Genomic DNA, 17,310 nt, shown 5'->3' with positions numbered 1-17,310 from the left:
TCTTATAGGCTATGCAAGACTGCCTTATTGTTGGGTAAATGTGGTATTTTGAAGGAGAAATGGGCCAGAGTCAAAATTGTGAGAATGATTCAAATAATTGTAGTTGGTTTGATCACTCACTAAAAATGGGATTAAGGTTTGATCACTCACTTAAAAAAGAAGGATTAACCAGCCACTCATGAAACATGTAGAAACCCAATAACTTGGGCAGATGACCTGACAACACACAAAATTGTAAAACTGTTTTCATGCTTGTCTCATTGTTAGTTAAGATGATGGACAAATCATAATCGAGAAAAATTTCTGCACTCTTCGCGGAACTGACACTTGTTGCCACAAGCAGTGCACAGTGGTGGGTTCACCTGCTGGAGGAAATGCCTATACATCAAAGGACGGTGTCCTGTTCTCGAATTTGTATTCACAGCCGCAAATTCCCCTACCAACACACAACTCTCCTTCACGACCATAACATAATGCATTTAAGGGGACAGCAAGGGGCAGTATATTACTTTCGTTTCACGAGTCCCTTGCTATCGTGTCAGCTCATTCATTTTCCAGTATTCCCTCATGGCCCAGCACCGAGCAGATTGAGACTTCTTGCCATTGGCTTTTTAGTATGTAAAGTGAGTCTTCTGTATTTTTTACCACTTTATTGTTGCTGGGTACTCTTTCTGGAATGGTCCGTCGAGCACTTACGGAATCATAGTGGATGAGAAAGTTATTCTGTCGATTGCACCTTATCTTCTCCAGTGCCCTTAGGATTGCATAGTGCTCTGCACCGAGAACTGTAAATTCATTTGGAGGTCTAACCTTAAAGAGAATGTCAGGTGAGTTACTGAGCAACGTACAGTATGTTCCTGATTAGACTCATTAATGCAAATAATTGTTAAATTTTATTTCTCTTTTAAAGCCTCATAAAATAATTATTTAAAAATAAAATCTGGTGTCCATGATTTCTTTTATTTTGTCAAATTTAAAAACAATCTTGACCTTACTAGTAACCTTCATTAAAACAGATAAATGTAAGATAGTGCTGGAATCTAGTGCTGTGCATTATGCTTCTTCAAGACAGTGTCCTACAATTATTTTGAAATAATTGGACAGTTCATACACTTATTTGAGTTCATAAAGTTATTTGATACTGACTGCATTCAGAGAAGAGAGCTAACACCTGAGGAGTTACATAAATTTCCTACACTGACACAAGAGTTTGCTTCTGAAGATGAGCCAACATATCTAACCAAAGTACATCATTTAAAGCAATGTATGCCAAACAAGCCTTACTGATATAGCTTAGTACTGATTTTGTTATGTAGCATGTCTGGATATGGTTACAATTTTAAAATATGTACAGGACAAGAAAATTATGAATCCATGTGTGACAGCAGTAAGTCAGGCTTATGAGCAACTAGGAATCTTGTCATGACACTTACTAGTGCTATTCCTCAGAATGTATGCCACAAACTGTATCATGATAATTATTATATACCACTACTGCTGATGGTATACATGGAATTGAAAAGTGTCCAGTCTCTTAGAACAGTGTCTTGCAACAGTCTTGATCTGTGACCTTCAAAGTAGATACAGCGAAGCTTAGGTTGCTAATATTGACGGCTGCGAGCTTCAGTACTTGACTGGGAAGATAACAAAATTGTCAGCGTTTTGTCCACATTTTCTGATACTTATCCTGTTACAGAAATTTCTTGTTGCAGCAGGAAAACAAAGCAATATCAGAGTGATAAGGATTTATGACATGAATATGTGAGGTCTTGATATGGGCAGCCTAAGAGGGTGAGAGAATACAGAAATGTAATCAAGGAAATGGTATATGTATTTATTGTATTATTTGCACAGTCATTAATTCGTGCTTACTGTCCAGGAGAGCTATGGATTTGTCAGTAGTCAAGGAGGAGGACTATGAAACTCAGGGAATTTAGTGGGTGACCCAGCTGAAAATGGTTCAAGTGGCTCTGAGCACTATGGGACTTAACTTCTGAGGTCACCAGTCCCCTAGAACTTAGAGCTACTTAAAACTAACTAACCTAAGGACATCACACACATCCATGTCCGAGGCAGGATTCGAACCTGCGACCGTAGCGGTCGCGTGGTTCCAGACTGTAGCGTCTAGAACCTCTCGGCCACCCCGGCCGGCTCCCAGCTGAAAATTTATGTAAAATTGAGCATTTAGACGGATATTTAGATGCTGACAAGGCAGTACCACAGCAATACAGCAATACTCCCAAGACTAAAGGAAAAACCAGGTTTCACATAGTCCTCCAACAGATGTGAGAGAGGGCAGAACTGATCGTTGACCAGTTCCTGCACCCCACAAACAACAACGTAAAATTCTCAAGACCTAAGTGTGTGAAGTGTGGTCTCTTCCTTTTTTCTTTTCTTTCGCCGCCCCCCCCCCCCCCTCCACCCCTCTCCCTCCCTCAATAATGAAGTAAACAACTGTCGTGTTGCCTATTATATCAATAAGGCTATTCAAAAACCAAAATGTAAATAAACTGAAACTTATTTAAATACTTAGTGTGACATAATAAACATTAGGTTTTTAAACATGTATAAAGTATAGTAATTGTTAGAGAGGCAAATGAAGTACTTAAATTGCAAATGAAGTGCTTAAATTCTTGTCATTCATTATAAAATGTGTGCATTATTGCATTTAATAGCTATTTGTGATAAAAATCTGACATTAAATCTACAAATTTGAGAAAATAATGTTTTTGCATGTTTGGTGTCTTTCCTTGCTGCAAGGAATTAAAGAAGAAATCTTGTTTGAATTAAAAATTCATGCGAACTGTTGATTTAATCACTACCTGTATGTAGCACTTAACTATTCCTTCAAAATGTTTCTACAAGCGATATTATTCATGTTGCATGTAATAATAGTAATATCCCATACCTGACTTCAGTCTGATTTGTTTCACCTTCACGTGGTTAAGTAATTTTCATGATATTGAAATTATTGGACGTCAGTTGACACTGTGGCCGTCCCTGTGGTGTAGGCTGTTCCAGATTGTGTACCTCTTCGGGGACAACCAGTTGGGCATGTGCAGTGGCACAGGTGGGCAGGCATGGACAAATTCCTGACTCATTCACTCATTCGCAGCCAGGCAGTAACATAGAGGTTCATACTCCAGTGGCAAAGTGCATGCGGTTTGCTGGCTACTGACATAGAGTATTCTTGGTTATGATTCCTGGTAACTGTATCAGATTTTTCTTGGATGTTGAAGTCTGGAATGGAGCCATTGAACATTGTGAGGCCTAATGAGAAACTACCTGATTACAAGAAGATTCTTTTCTCAAATTTGTATGCAAAAAATACAGGGTTGTCAGTTGTACATTCGTAGATTAACCTGCTGTTGCTGTCATATTTATGTTGTGTAATAGAGTAATGTTGTGGTAAAAAATTGGCAATTGAAGACACATGCAGATTTATTTTGAGGAATTCAGAACGGTTGCACAGCATCACAAAATAGCTGAGACTAACATTCATACTTCTGCCACTAGTGCAGTCACAGGCAATGTCTAATTTGACTACAATTTGCTTTAATGGACTATTATTTAATATATTTAATTCATTCTTTCACAAGGATTTCTTTTTACTTCTTGTATTTAATTTGAGGTGAGCGAGCGCGTAGAGAAAGTTATCACAACAGTAATAAAACTTTTAAACATTGATTTATTACACTTTAGCAAAAAGAAAAACATTACTATTTTACGTAGTAATGATGAAAAATAGATTGGAACTCAATCTGTTCGAGTTTGCTGCAGTTCCAGTTATGTTGGAATTGAAGTAACTTCAACATTGCACAAATACTCGACACTGGTATGCGTTTCTGCAGGAGAAAAGTCTTGGTAGGGACCACTAGTATACTTAAGTTTTTCAAGCAGCAATTTTGTCAGTGCTTGACATGTGGTATGATGGGTCAAAAGAGGGTGTCAACCTTGAAAATTACACAATATTCAGAAGAAACAGCCAAATATTTGTGACGACAAAGCATATAAATTTCTTTGCTGCTCATATATAGAAATACATTGCCTCTTTCCAGCTCTCATTGGTTGGACGAAATTGTCATCCCCGATGATGATGATGATGATGATGATGATGATGATGATGATGATTAGAAATAGTACACTACAGAGAGTGGCTTAGATAATAGACCAAAGAGAAGTGAAGATAATAATTAATGTAAACAATTTCTTTTTGTTTATTTCTATTAGGTTGGTGCTCAGGCTAGTAGTGTTTTCGTTTTGCATGTTGGTGTCTGGGTTGCTATGGATTTATTTATTGACTGTCATTTTTTATTTGTAGTTCACTGTTGCTATTAAAATTTACATATTGTCATTTGAAGATAGTGAGTGGAGCTATGGGCACTAGGAAATGGAGTGCAAAGTGGAAAAATCTGAACATTTTCGACACATTCTTCCGTTTAAATTCAGTAGAGGGGTGGTAGCAGAAAAGGCAGCCAGAAACATTTGCGCCGTGTATGGGGATATTACCATTGAACAGAGCGCAGCCAGAAAATTGTTTTCTCACATTAAGGAGAATTGTTTTAACATTAACCCACAATGATCCACGTCAGTGTACTCGAGAACTGACAGACGTGTTGAACTGTGATCATTCCACTTTCTTGCGACATTTGCATGCAATGTGGAAGGTTCAAAAATTGTTTGTATGGGTGCTGCATGTGCTAAGCAAAAATCACAAAAATACTGTGGGTGGCCAATTTTTGCAGCTCTGCTTATTCGTCATCAATTGTCTCATGGACAACACTGACCATTCCCATTCTGTGTTGTTACTGGTGATCAGGAAATGGTGTCTTCATGACAACATAAGAAGTAATTCCTCATATGAAGACCTTCGTACATCCACGGAAGATAATTTTATGCATCTGGTGGAATAGTGATGGTGTGGTGTGCAACGAATTTCTTCCTTGGGGTGTAACAATCATTGCTGACATTTACTGTCAACAATTGAGATGTCTTGTGGACATTATGTGAGAACAACAAGCAAGAAGACTGGGATAACACCCACCTGTTTTTTGCTAGACTGACGAAAAATGCTATGGAGTAATTGGGTTGGGAAGTCATTCCACAGGCACCTTATTCAACAGATCTTGCGTCGTCAGATTTTCACCTTTTCTGCTCTCTCTTGAAAAACCTTCAAGGAACTTCCTTTCCAGAAGAAAATTCGCTCTGAACATGGCTTGATGAGTTCTTCCCCTCAAATCCATGTGATTTTTACAATTGTGGAATCAAAAAGCTACCCCAACATTGATTGACTGTTATAAATAGTGAAGGAGAATATATTATTGATGACTAAAGTGTCTGTTATAAGTATATGTTGTGTTTGTTAAACTTATGGAGAAACACTATGCACTTATGCACTAATCCAATATTATCAAAATGTAGGTAGTAACTGGGGTAAGTTTAGAATAGGTATAATGGTAACTTCTTCAGGCAGATACTTGATATCAATGGAACTGTTTGTAATTTTGATTAGTCGAATGTGTTAAAAATAAAATTTTCTCAAGGAGCCTCATATTCAGGGTCATCTTGTACTCGGCATATAGGCCTAAGTAATGAAACTGATACATCATACACTGAATTGGCTTCAAATTGAAAGTCCCTCAGTGGTTGGTGAGCTGCTTGACATTTATTTACCCGACACTGTGGGTGGAAACATATCCAGAACTGTGCATTGAGGTTTCAACTGTGCTAGTGCTAGAAGAAAGTATGCTCCCCAGTCCCCCCATCTCCACCAACGTGTCTCTACATTATTTAAATTTTTAATCAGTTATTTATGTTGCCATTTTCTTTTCTTCCAGGAAACCTCACAGAATGCTCCATTGGTGGGAGCTACCTTAGAAACGTTATTGCGATTCCTTAATTGGATACCATTAGGATACATTTTTGAGACGAAACTGATCTCCACTTTGATTTTTAAGGTTTGTATTATGCCTGAATGAAGTGAATGTTGTCATACTTTGCTTCAAGACGTCCTTACTTTGCCCTTCTGGCTAAATTGATTTACTTATTACATTTGTTTTTGTTTTACAGTTCCTAAATGTACCACTGTTCCGGAATGTGACTTTAAAATGCCTTACTGAGATTGCAGGTGTAACTGTTACAAATTATGACAATGTATTTGTGTCATTGTTTACACAGACCATGTCCCAACTGGAACAGGTAAGAGGTGTTATTTTATGCAAAACTCTTCAAGTATATTGCTGCTACTTATAATTCATTAAAAGTGCTTGGTTTTTCTGGGGTTTGTCCCAATTTTGTTTAATTGAAAATGTTTACACACACCTAATATATACTGCAAAATAATAATTTTATATCTACATCTATTCTTTAAAAATATTTCAGCATTATCAATGGTTGTGCTTCCCTTCATAAGTCATTGGAAATTGTGAATTGGGATCTTTGTAGCCACTTCATACAATGATTTTTTTTCACAGCTTTTCAAAATTTGACATTTTTAATGAATGAAAAATGCTGTTTGGTAAGACATTCTTAATGGAAATGATACATCATAAAGCTAACATTACTAAGTTGTGAATATTTACATATCACTTTCATTAAATCTCAAATGTGTTTGTGTATAGCGAAACAGGCCAACGGTGCAGAAAATTAAGTATCTTTCTTCATAGTTTCTGTTCAAAAGAAAAGGTATGAAACAGTGCTGTGGGTTAAATTAAAGTTTTATTTGGCATGAGCGCAATATCCCACTGTTTCACGAGCCGAACAATTCCCTCTTTGTAAGATTCCTGTGTCTCTGAAAGGAAGCAGTCCTTCAGTTCGTCATCAGAGTTGAAGTGCTCCCCACCAAGATGATTTGTTAGTGGACCAAGCACATGGAAGTTGCTGGGCGACATGTCTGGGCTGTAGGGTGGATGCTTAAGGTGCTGCCACTTCGCGCGCGCGCTGCTATGTAATGTCTCAGATTGTATGTCACTGGTAATGGTTTGTCTGTGCTCGATGAATTCGAGGAGTATCTGACTTTGAAAATCGTAAAAGGCGATGAGAGTTGTTATACCTGCAAAGGGGGCTCAGTTTTGAATTTTATAGAGGGATGTGACAGCGCCACATTCACATCCCTAGATGTCTCACTACAATATTCCAAAGCAGCATATACAAATTTCAACTGGTTTGGTTGTTACACATTTTGTTTTAACACTCCTTATAAATTGGAAGTTAACATTTAGATTTAGCAGTAAGTTAACATTTAGATTCAGCAGTAATGTTCATGCTTGGAGCCGTGATATGCACGAAAGCAAGGTACAATGCAGAGGGCTAAATTACCGCCTTAACAACAATACTGTGAAACTTCCTGGCAGATTAAAATTATGTGCCAGACCGAGACTCGAACTCGGGACCTTTGCCTTTCGCGGGCAAGTGCTCGACCAACGCTTATGGCATGCAGCACTCTCATGTTGGACAAAGCAGTATGGGCATGACCGAAGGGAGGCATACGGCTGTCGTTGTGATATGGCCGGTTGTTGCTGTGGCTATAACCGATGCTGCCCCAGCTGACATGGAGTCGGTTGTACTGCTGCTATGGCTTCCCTGTCATCCGGAACACTTGCAGCGGACCGAACAGGGCTTGACTGAGTGAGAAGTGCTTTTTCATTGTGCTTCCCTATAAGGGGTCAGACAGATAGTAACTTCACACACCGCGTGATCAGCGTAGCATTTGTGAGATTGTGTAAAACTGGTTTGGCCATTTCTGACAACAGTAAAGTTGTACATGCGTCGCAATGACATCGGCTCTGTCACAGTAATAGGTTGAGAGAAACTAGCACATTTCATCAAATGACATGCTGGCCGGTTCTTGAAAGATGCAAGTTGGCACAACAGATGATAAATGTGCGGCGTAAGCCAGGAAAGAAAGAAAGTCATATGTAGGAAAAACCTGGAAATGTTAGCAAAACCGTGTCATGTATGAGTCCCAATCTTCAGGCGATTCATCATATGCTGGAAAGGGCGATGGTTGCACTGACGGGAGAGTAACCCGTCGCGAACACGCAGATGCCAGTTGTTTGGGAATGGTGCTGAGAGCCTGCTGTTGTTCTGCAGTAGCATGCTGCTGGGCAATGAGATGTTGGAGTATTTCTTCCACTTCGATGTGCGATGGTGACTTAACACTGACACGTGGAGGAAACATAACCCTCACTCATCGCAGAGTTTGTTATAGCAAGAACAAACACAATTTATGAAATGTAGCCAATGTAAGATTCAGTGATGTAGCAGTTGTGCGTAGCACTGAAGGGACAACTGTAATACATGTTACAAAATAGGCTGAACACTTATTTGCAATCGCTTAAGTAATACTGCTTCTTTGGCGTCTCACCAGTGGCCTCTTGAAGTGCACCTGTGAACTGTATGGACACACGATCTCTGAAATTGCGCATGTCGCAAGTGAAGGTACATCAGTTTTGATGTGCTTTAATGTTTATCATTACTGGGGCCTTTTTGAAGAAGCTTGTGAGACTTAATTTTTTCGGCTTATTTTTGTAGTTAGTGTCTGTTCTTTGGCTTCTTCCAGGACGTGGCTGATGAGGCCACATCATATGAAAAAGCTTGGTAATTGACTTTGATGCCTTTGTTTTTTACTCGTATTCGGATTCCACAGTTCCACTTCTATTTTCTAGGCCACTGATAAATAGCAGTGGAAATGGTTTATCTCCTTGCCATACACCAGTTCTCATCTCAGAAGTGTTCAGAGATTTCTCCCATGAATTTAACTTTGTACTGTGTATTTGTAAGGGGTCTGTGATTAGGTTTCTGGTGTAGGTTTAGTTCTTTTAGCAAACATGTTTTGAATTTCCAATCTGTTGAGTCGTATGCTGTGTGTGGAAGCCAATGAAAGTGATAACATAATATTTTCTTCTTGATTTTGGTAGCCTATTAGGTTTTTGAGGTTCTGGCTTGTTCTGGGATCTTCCTCTCCAGAAACCTGCTTGTTATTCTCGTAATTGATTATCTATTTGTTGTTCTGCTCCTTTCAGTAAGAATTTAGAGAATATCCTGGGTGTTACATCTAGGACGGAGATCTTTCTGTAGATTGGGGTCTGTTTTGAATGCTTTCTTTTGGAGTGGTAGGATCAGTGCCGGCCTCCATGTATCTAGGATTCTTTCATTTTTCTGAATTTCTTCAAGTATGGTTTAGAGAGCCTCTGTGACATTTTTGCTAACATTTTTCCAAGGTTCATCTGTGATGTGGTTTTCCCCCTAGGCATTGTAGTTCTTGAGATTCCATAATAATTGTTTGTAGTTCCTTGATGGTGGGCCGTTCAGGTTTAGGGTTGGTTGTTGTCGAAGTGCTAAAGCATGTTTATTGTATGTTTTTCACAATTGAGGGGATTTCTGAATATTTTGCTGTTATCCTTCTGTAGACAATACTTCCATTTTTGTCTTGGAATTGGAGAGTCACTAGGCTGTATTCAGTTATGTTTTTGTTTAAAAATATTAGAAAAATTCCTTGTGTTATTTTTTTATGAAGTCTTCGTTGATCCGAAAGAGGTGTTCTGGGTTATTTTTGATTCTTTTATTGAGATTTTTGTCCACTAATTTTCTTACATTTAATGAGTTTTCTGTGTTAGGTTTGTGTATCTGTGATTTTCACTGTTGTCATGCTTCTCTTCTTAGTTCAAGGAATCTGTCAAACAGTGGAAAATCCAGGATAGAATGTAACAATATCACTAAAAGGAAAGTTACTACTCACCATACAATGGAGACGCTGAGTTGTAGATTGGCACAACAAAAAAACTATTACAAATAAAGCTTTCGGCCGTCGAGGCCTTCAACACACACACACACACACACACACACACACACACACACACAAAACTGCAGTCTCAGTCAAACACAGACGGTGTGGTTTCAGTTGCCTGAGACTGTGTGTGTGTGTGTGTGCGTGTGTGTGTGTGTGTGTGCGCGTGCGTATTGTTGATGAAGGATTTAATAGCCGAAAGCTTTATTTGTGACAGAGTTTTTGTGGTGCGAATCTGTGACTCAAAATCTCCGCTGTGAGATGAGTAGCAACTTTCCTTTTCATAATATTGTCAGAGGTACCTGTCCTGTTCTTGCATCCACCAGGTGCTTTTGGTTTTGTTGGTTTGGTTTTTCCTTATGTGATTAATTTTCTGTTTTATTTTAGAAAGATAGTGCTCATAAACTACATTGGTTTCTCTCATCGCTTTGACATTAAAATGAAAATCCAAGATGGAATGATTACAATATTATGAAAAGAATAGTTGCTGCTTACAATATAGCGGAGATTCTGAGTCACGGATAGGCACAACAAAAAGACTGGTCTGCCGATTCAGATGATGAAGTGATTGCTCTGGCAAGCAGAAATCTGCAGACACCAGTATTTGAATGCTGACCTCTATTTTGACTGGAACCGAGGTGGGAATCTTCCAACATGTAAGTCAGGAGCCTGAAGATGGCCTAGTAAATTGCTGAAACTGGTAGCCAAATAAAATAAGTTTGGAAATCGGTTGGCTGAAAGGACTTCGACTTGATGTCCTATAGCGAACGGTCGAGTCCCGCAACAATCTCTTAAAACATGGACATACAGAGATAATTCAATAGTCTGGCGCTTCTGCTAGTCTCGGACCTATGGTGCGGAAGGACACTCAGTGTTGCAGGGAATCCATTACTTGTTTTCAGATTACAGGCACATAACTGATGGGGTTACAATGTGTGTGGTGCACAATATGAAAACACTCCATTTTGCTGGTTAGATAAGGTCGATTGGAACTTTGATGATGAATATACCTCATGTTCCCATGCAGTCCAGTATCAGACTGCGCCACATCCAAATGCCTCACAAATCTACATATTATATTGTTCAACCAGCTGACGAAACGGAGAACCACAATGAGGTCTCTTTCAAACCATGCCAAGTATTGATAATGCCGTCTTACACAAGTACAATGTAGTATTGTCTTTCACAGCGACCACTTAACGTCTGATGCTGTTCATGCCCCCATACGAGCTACAATGCCTGGTAACAAAGCTAAACATAAATGATTCTAAACATAAACAACACTAGTGCATTGTTGTTGCCATTCAACCTGTCACTGTAATCATTACATATTTGCCGATAATGTGTACATATATGAAGTTACATGGATATCCAACCATGTCTTCATGGTGCTTCACATTTTTTGGCAGCTAAATGCTTTATAGTAGGTAATTTGCCTCTTGCTGTGAACAGATGGCTATGAGAATGTCACTGACAGCTTTTCATATTGATTGCGGTCCTACATAATTGAAATTTATGCATGTACATCTACATTTATACTCCGCAAACCACCCAACGGTGTGTGGCGGAGGGCACTTTACGTGCCACTGTCATTACCTCCCTTTTCTGTTCCAGTCGCGAATGCTTCGCGGGAAGAGCGACTGTCTGAAAGCCTCCATGCGTGCTCGAATCTCTCTAATTTTACAACATCTCCATAACGCTATCACGGTTACCAAATAACCCTGTGACGAAACGCGCCGCTCTTCTTCGGATCTTCTCTATCTCCTCCGTCAACCCGATCTGGTACGGATCCCACACTGATGAGCAATACTCAAGTATAGGTCGAACGAGTGTTTTGTAAGCCACCTCCTTTGTTGATGGACTACATTTTTTAAGGACTCTCCCAATGAATCTCAACCTGGTACCCGCCTTACCAACAATTAATTTTATATGATCATTCCACTTCAAATCATTCCGCACGCATACTCCCAGATATTTTACAGAAGTAACTGCTACCAGTGTTTGTTCTGCTATCATATAATCATGCAATAAAGGATCCTTCTTTCTATGTATTCGCAATACATTACATTTGTCTATGTTAAGGGTCAGTTGCCACTCCCTGCACCAAGTGCCTATCCGCTGCAGATCTTCCTGCATTTCGCTACAATTTTCTAATGCTGCAACTTTTCTGTATACTACAGTATCATCTGCGAAAAGCCGCATGGAACTTCAGACACTATCTACTAGGTCATTTATATATATTGAGAAAAGCAATGGTCCCATAACACTCCCCTGTGGTACGCCAGAGGTTACTTTAACATCTGTAGACGTCTCTCCATTGATAACAACATGCTGTGTTCTGTTTGCTAAAAACTCTTCAATCCAGCCACACAGCTGGTCTGATATTCCATAGGCTCTTACTTTGTTTATGAGGCGACAGTGTGGAACTGTATCGAACGCCTTCCCGGAAGTCAAGGAAAATAGCATCTACCTGGGAGCCCGTATCTAATACAGGGTGTATACGACTCGGGACAACCGGGAGATCCGGGAAAAACCCGGGAATTTTTTCATCCGGGAGAAAACTGGGAGAAACCCGGGAATTTTTTAGAATTCCGTGCATTTTTTCTTATTTTAGGTTTCAGTTAAATTTTTGTAATCTTGACTGGTAAGAATCGATACTCTAACAAAGGATATTACTCTATCCCGCTACTGCAGAATAATACTACAACAATAAAACGTGAATGAGAAAAAAATATGAAAATAAAACATAAATTGCAAGGGAAATGTGCCATATACAACAACAAAACACAATGCTCATACAAACGTTTGCCAACAGCAAAATGTGTCAAAGGCGTTAGGAAGACTATGCAATGCTTCATAACAACAAAATGTCTCCGATGACGTGACGTCACAACTGTTTAACTAGATTCATTATAGCAGTTACGAGCGGGCTGATGCGCATGTGCAGTTGAGCGGCGGGGCAAACCGATGTATTTGACCCGAATGACAATTGCGGGGGGAGGAGGGGGCGGCAAATTCATATTCTTGAGAAGAAAAGAATCATATTTCACAAAGAGCCTAGCATCCATCGCACGTTGGTCTACCGATTACTCATGATTTTGAAACGCATCCCTGTTGGTTTTTGAACACACTCTGTAAGTTGATTTCTGAATGAATCATAAGTTAATTTTTGAATGCGTGCCTAGTGTACGTGATGTCTGTCGGGGGAATTCTCGTCGCATCTAGAAACAAACTTTCCTGCAAGCAAAAGGAGACCGGGTTATACGAGAGGAGCGGAGTAAAGCCGAACGCCAACCGCTGTCTGATTATGTGGTTGATTGGGTTTGGAATGATCAGCTTTGTTATAATTACTAGCGAAATCCATAGAGTCAAACTACCAGAGTGGAAATAAACGACTAACAGGAATAACAGGTAAGAAAGATTACGTATTATGTTCTCGGTGTATCCAAGAAAATGAAATTTTGTCAGAAAATTTTTGGCCAGATCGCTACACTAGTAAGGGCCAGTTGTACAGTCCCCGTCTAGCAGCCGCTTAACTTCTATTCTGGAAGTAGTGCGGAAAGTGGTTTGTACGAACATAACAACGCCTAGCCGGAGAATAATCAGGGATAACTAAACCGGTGATTCTGGCAGGGTTAGTGAAGTTAACCGGTGACTAAATTTTGACAAAGGCAGGAATAGTTCCAGAATTAGTCATGACAAGATTGTTTGTTAGAACGAGGAAGGAGAAGAAACGGGGACATCACACCAATTAGGGAAGAATATGACTATTCCAAATTTAAGTAAAAATCTCGTACTACTACTTTTCGATCTCATGCTCGAGAAACTGGGGCGTATGAATGAAATGTGAAACTATTTTATAATATTAAACTATTTGCTTGTAGTAGGCCTGATAGGCATTTTATGTTGGTCTTTGTCAATTATATTCTGTCGTGTTATAAAAATGACCATTTGTGCAAAAACAGTCTCGTTAATTTTGTGTGTGTTACAATTTCTGCAGTGTTATAAAGACCTATTTTGTTTTATCTAGCAGACAGTGACAAAATAAACGTAATCAGATCGAGAAACCACACCAGTCATGGGTAGTATTTGTATTAACAGCTTACGCAGTATTAGATAGCCATATTTCGGCCTCTTTTCTTTTATGACATAACGTAAGATCTTTTAATGTTTTACACATACGAACATATGGGCTTCCTACGTCATCGTAGCTACCAAAGCGCGGTGGCGCCTGTTATCTGGCGCTCTCTGACGACTGCTGAAAGGAACCTATTTCTAACAGGTCGCGGGAAAATATTGCGAATGGTGGTTTGAAAAACATTACTTTCAAAGCAAATTTCCTCTTTTGCAAGTGGAACTTTGTGTGAGAATGTACGATGAATTCCTTAAATCACAGAGCGTTTGATGACGAGCCACTAGAAGTATTTCGAGCCCAGATCAGACAATCGTGTCGTTATTATGAGCAAATTGATGTAGTGCTACGGGAAGCTCTCGCTCCTCTGTGGTAGCTAATTTATTTGTGGAAAACTTTGAGAACAAGTCACTGGACTCGGCTAAAAATTTTACTGGCACATTTGTGTGATGTATCTTAAAGTGTAACACAGGCAAGAAAAATCAACATTATATGTGAAAACTTAGCTTCTGTTGCAGCTTATTAACCTTAGAGACCAATGTTGTACGTGAAAGCTTTGCTTTTCTTGCAGGAACACTATGTATATTAATTTAAAACACTAACTTTTCCTGTTTGTGTAACCGCGCCACTTAACAGTGATGTTGCTATTAGCAGACTACATCGCGTGTCCTACGCTCTGAATATCCACTGTGATCAGCTGGCGGGATCACGTGACATGAGCAATGACTCGCTTACAAAAGTGTATCGCAATCTCGATTACATGGTTCGGAAAGTAACATGTGGTGTTTGGTGGGATTCGAACTTATACTTTCGTGATACGAAAATATACAGCGTACATACTGCTGGGGGGGGGGGGGGGGGGGGGGAAAGCCTTTCCAAAAGGTGTTTTATTTCCTGAGTTTTTTAAAGTGCCGGGAAATTCTACGCCCATATATAAAAACATAACCATCCTTTATTGTGAAAAACATAACCATTCAAAGAATTGATATGTTTTATAGTTCCGAGGGAAAATATACTGTCACTTAATAAAACGGAAAAAGTGTGTTTTCATCCGGGAGAAAGTGTATTTTTAACTGGGAAATCCGGGAATTTTTTTTCGTTGTCCACGTATACACCCTGTAATATTTTCTGGGTCTTGTGAACAAATAAAGCGAGTTGGGTCTCACACAATTGCTGTTTCCGGAATCCATGTTGATTCCTACAGAGTAGATTCTGGGTTTCCAAAAATGACATGATACGCGAGCAAAAAACATGTTCAAAAATTCTACAACAGATCGACGTCTATAGTTTTGCGCATCTGCTCGACGACCCTTCTTGAAGACTGGGACTACCTGTGCTTTTTTCCAATCATTTGGAACCTTCCGTTCTTCTAGAAACTTGCGGTACACGGCTGTTAGAAGGGGGACAAGTTCTTTCGCGTACTCTTCTTAGAATCGAATTGGTATCCCGTCAGGTCCAGTGAACTTTATTCCTCTGTTGAGTGATTCCAGTTGCTTTTCTATTCCTTGGACACTTATTTCGATGTCAGCCATTTTTTCGTTTGTGCGAGGCTTTAGAGAAGGAACTGCAGTGCGGTCTTCCTCTGTGAAACAGCTTTGGAAAAAGGTGTTTAACTTCCTAGGATTTTCTGTCAAGTCGGTACTTAGAATTTTACTTCCGAATTCACTGAATGCTTCACGCATAGCCCTCCTTACGCTAACTTTGACATCGTTTAGCTTCTGTTTATCTGAGAGGTTTTGGCTGCGTTTACACTTGGAGTGAAGCTCTCTTTGCTTTCGCAGTAGTTTCCTAACTTTGTTGTTAAACCACGGTGGGTTTTTCCCATCCCTCACAGTTTTACTCGGCACGTACCTGTCTAAAACGCATTTTACGATTGCCTTGAACTTTTTCCATAAACACTCAACATTGTCAGTGTCAGAACAGAAATTTTCGTTTTGATCTGTTAGGCAGTCTGAAATCTGCCTTCTATTACTCTTGCTAAACAGATAAACCTTTCTCCCTTTTTTTATATTCCTATTAACTTCCATATTCAGGGAAGCTGCAACGGCCTTATGATCACTGATTTCCTGTTCTGCACTTAGTCGAAAAGTTCGGGTCTGTTTGTTATCAGTAGGTCCAAGATGTTGTCTCCACGAGTCGGTCCTCTGTTTAATTGCTCGAGGTAATTTTCGGATAGTGCACTCAGTATAATGCCACTCGATGCTCTTTCCCTACCACCCGTTCTAAACATCTGAGTGCCCCAGTCTATATCTGGTAAATTGAAATCTCCACCTAAGACTATAACATGCTGAGAGAATCTATGTGAAATGTATTCCAAATTTTCTCTCAGTTGTTCTGCCACTAGTGCTGCTGAGTCGGGAGGTCGGTAAAAGGAGCCAACTATTAACCTAGCTCAGTTGTTGAGTGTAACCTCCACCCATAATAATTCACAGGAACTATCCACTTCTACTTCACTACAGGATAGACTATTACTAACAGCGACAAACACGCCACCACTGGTTGCATGCAATCTATCCTTTCTAAACACCGTGTGTGCCTTTGTAAAAATTTCGGCAGAATTTATCTCTGGCTTCAGCCAGCTTTCTGTACCTATAACGATTTCAGCTTCGGTGCTTTCTATCAGCGCTTGAAGTTCCGGTACTTTACTAATGCAGCTTCAACAGTTTACAATTACAATACCGATTGCTGCTTGGTCCCCGCATGTCCTGACTTGCCCTGTACCCTTTGAGGTTGCCCTTTCTGTACTTGCTCGAGGCCATCTAACCTAAAAAACCGCCCAGTCCACGCCACACAACCCCTGCTACCCGTGTAGCCGCTTGCTGCGTGTAGTGGACTTCTGACCTATCCAGCGGAACCCGAAACCCCACCACCCTATGGCACAAGTCGAGGAATCTGCAGCCCACAAGGTCGCATGTAGTGTCTTGAGTAATCACGGTAATGTCTTTACATCAGACCCGAAAACCTTTAACTCTACTTTTACTGTTCTGAAATGAAAACAAACTGGAGAAGGGGGTAGTGACTAAAACTTCTCATTAGATTTAAGAAAGTACTGTATATTGAGGAAGAGCCAGGTTCAGCTATCTTTTACAATTATTGCAATGTTTATTGTGTGTGATTTTGTCAATAACTATGTTCAGCTTTATTATGAATTTTCAAATAGGAACTGTGTTGTTACTAATCAAAGTATTTAAATTGCTATAGTCTTCTACCTATATTAATTTATTTTCCACAGACTTGTGAATTATTGTGAGTTATCAACAAAAGTAAAAAAGGGTAATGGAGTGCAATCAAAGTCAGTCAGATGAAGCTGAGGGAGTTAAATTAGAAAATGAGAAACTAAATTGTTAGATGAGTTTTGTTATTTGCCCAATGTGGACCACCATTGCCAAGA

General features: G+C 39.6%; 1 protein-coding gene across 2 annotated transcripts in view; it reads left to right on the top strand.

Annotated features, from left to right (window-relative positions):
- Positions 1–17,310, top strand: part of LOC124803070 (exportin-1) — a 130,189-nt gene that overhangs the window by 40,212 nt on the left and 72,667 nt on the right. For both annotated transcript variants that reach the window (XM_047264198.1, XM_047264199.1), the window contains exons 6-7: positions 5,838–5,957; positions 6,070–6,198. In XM_047264198.1, the coding sequence (XP_047120154.1) occupies positions 5,838–5,957; positions 6,070–6,198 (249 nt within the window). The remainder of the gene's footprint in view (positions 1–5,837; positions 5,958–6,069; positions 6,199–17,310) is intronic.

The sequence above is a fragment of the Schistocerca piceifrons genome, chromosome 6, assembly GCF_021461385.2.
Source record: "Schistocerca piceifrons isolate TAMUIC-IGC-003096 chromosome 6, iqSchPice1.1, whole genome shotgun sequence".
Lineage (NCBI taxonomy): Eukaryota > Metazoa > Arthropoda > Insecta > Orthoptera > Acrididae > Schistocerca > Schistocerca piceifrons.
The sequence above is the reverse complement of the archived record's forward strand: the minus strand, read 5'-3'. Positions and strand labels throughout refer to the sequence as shown.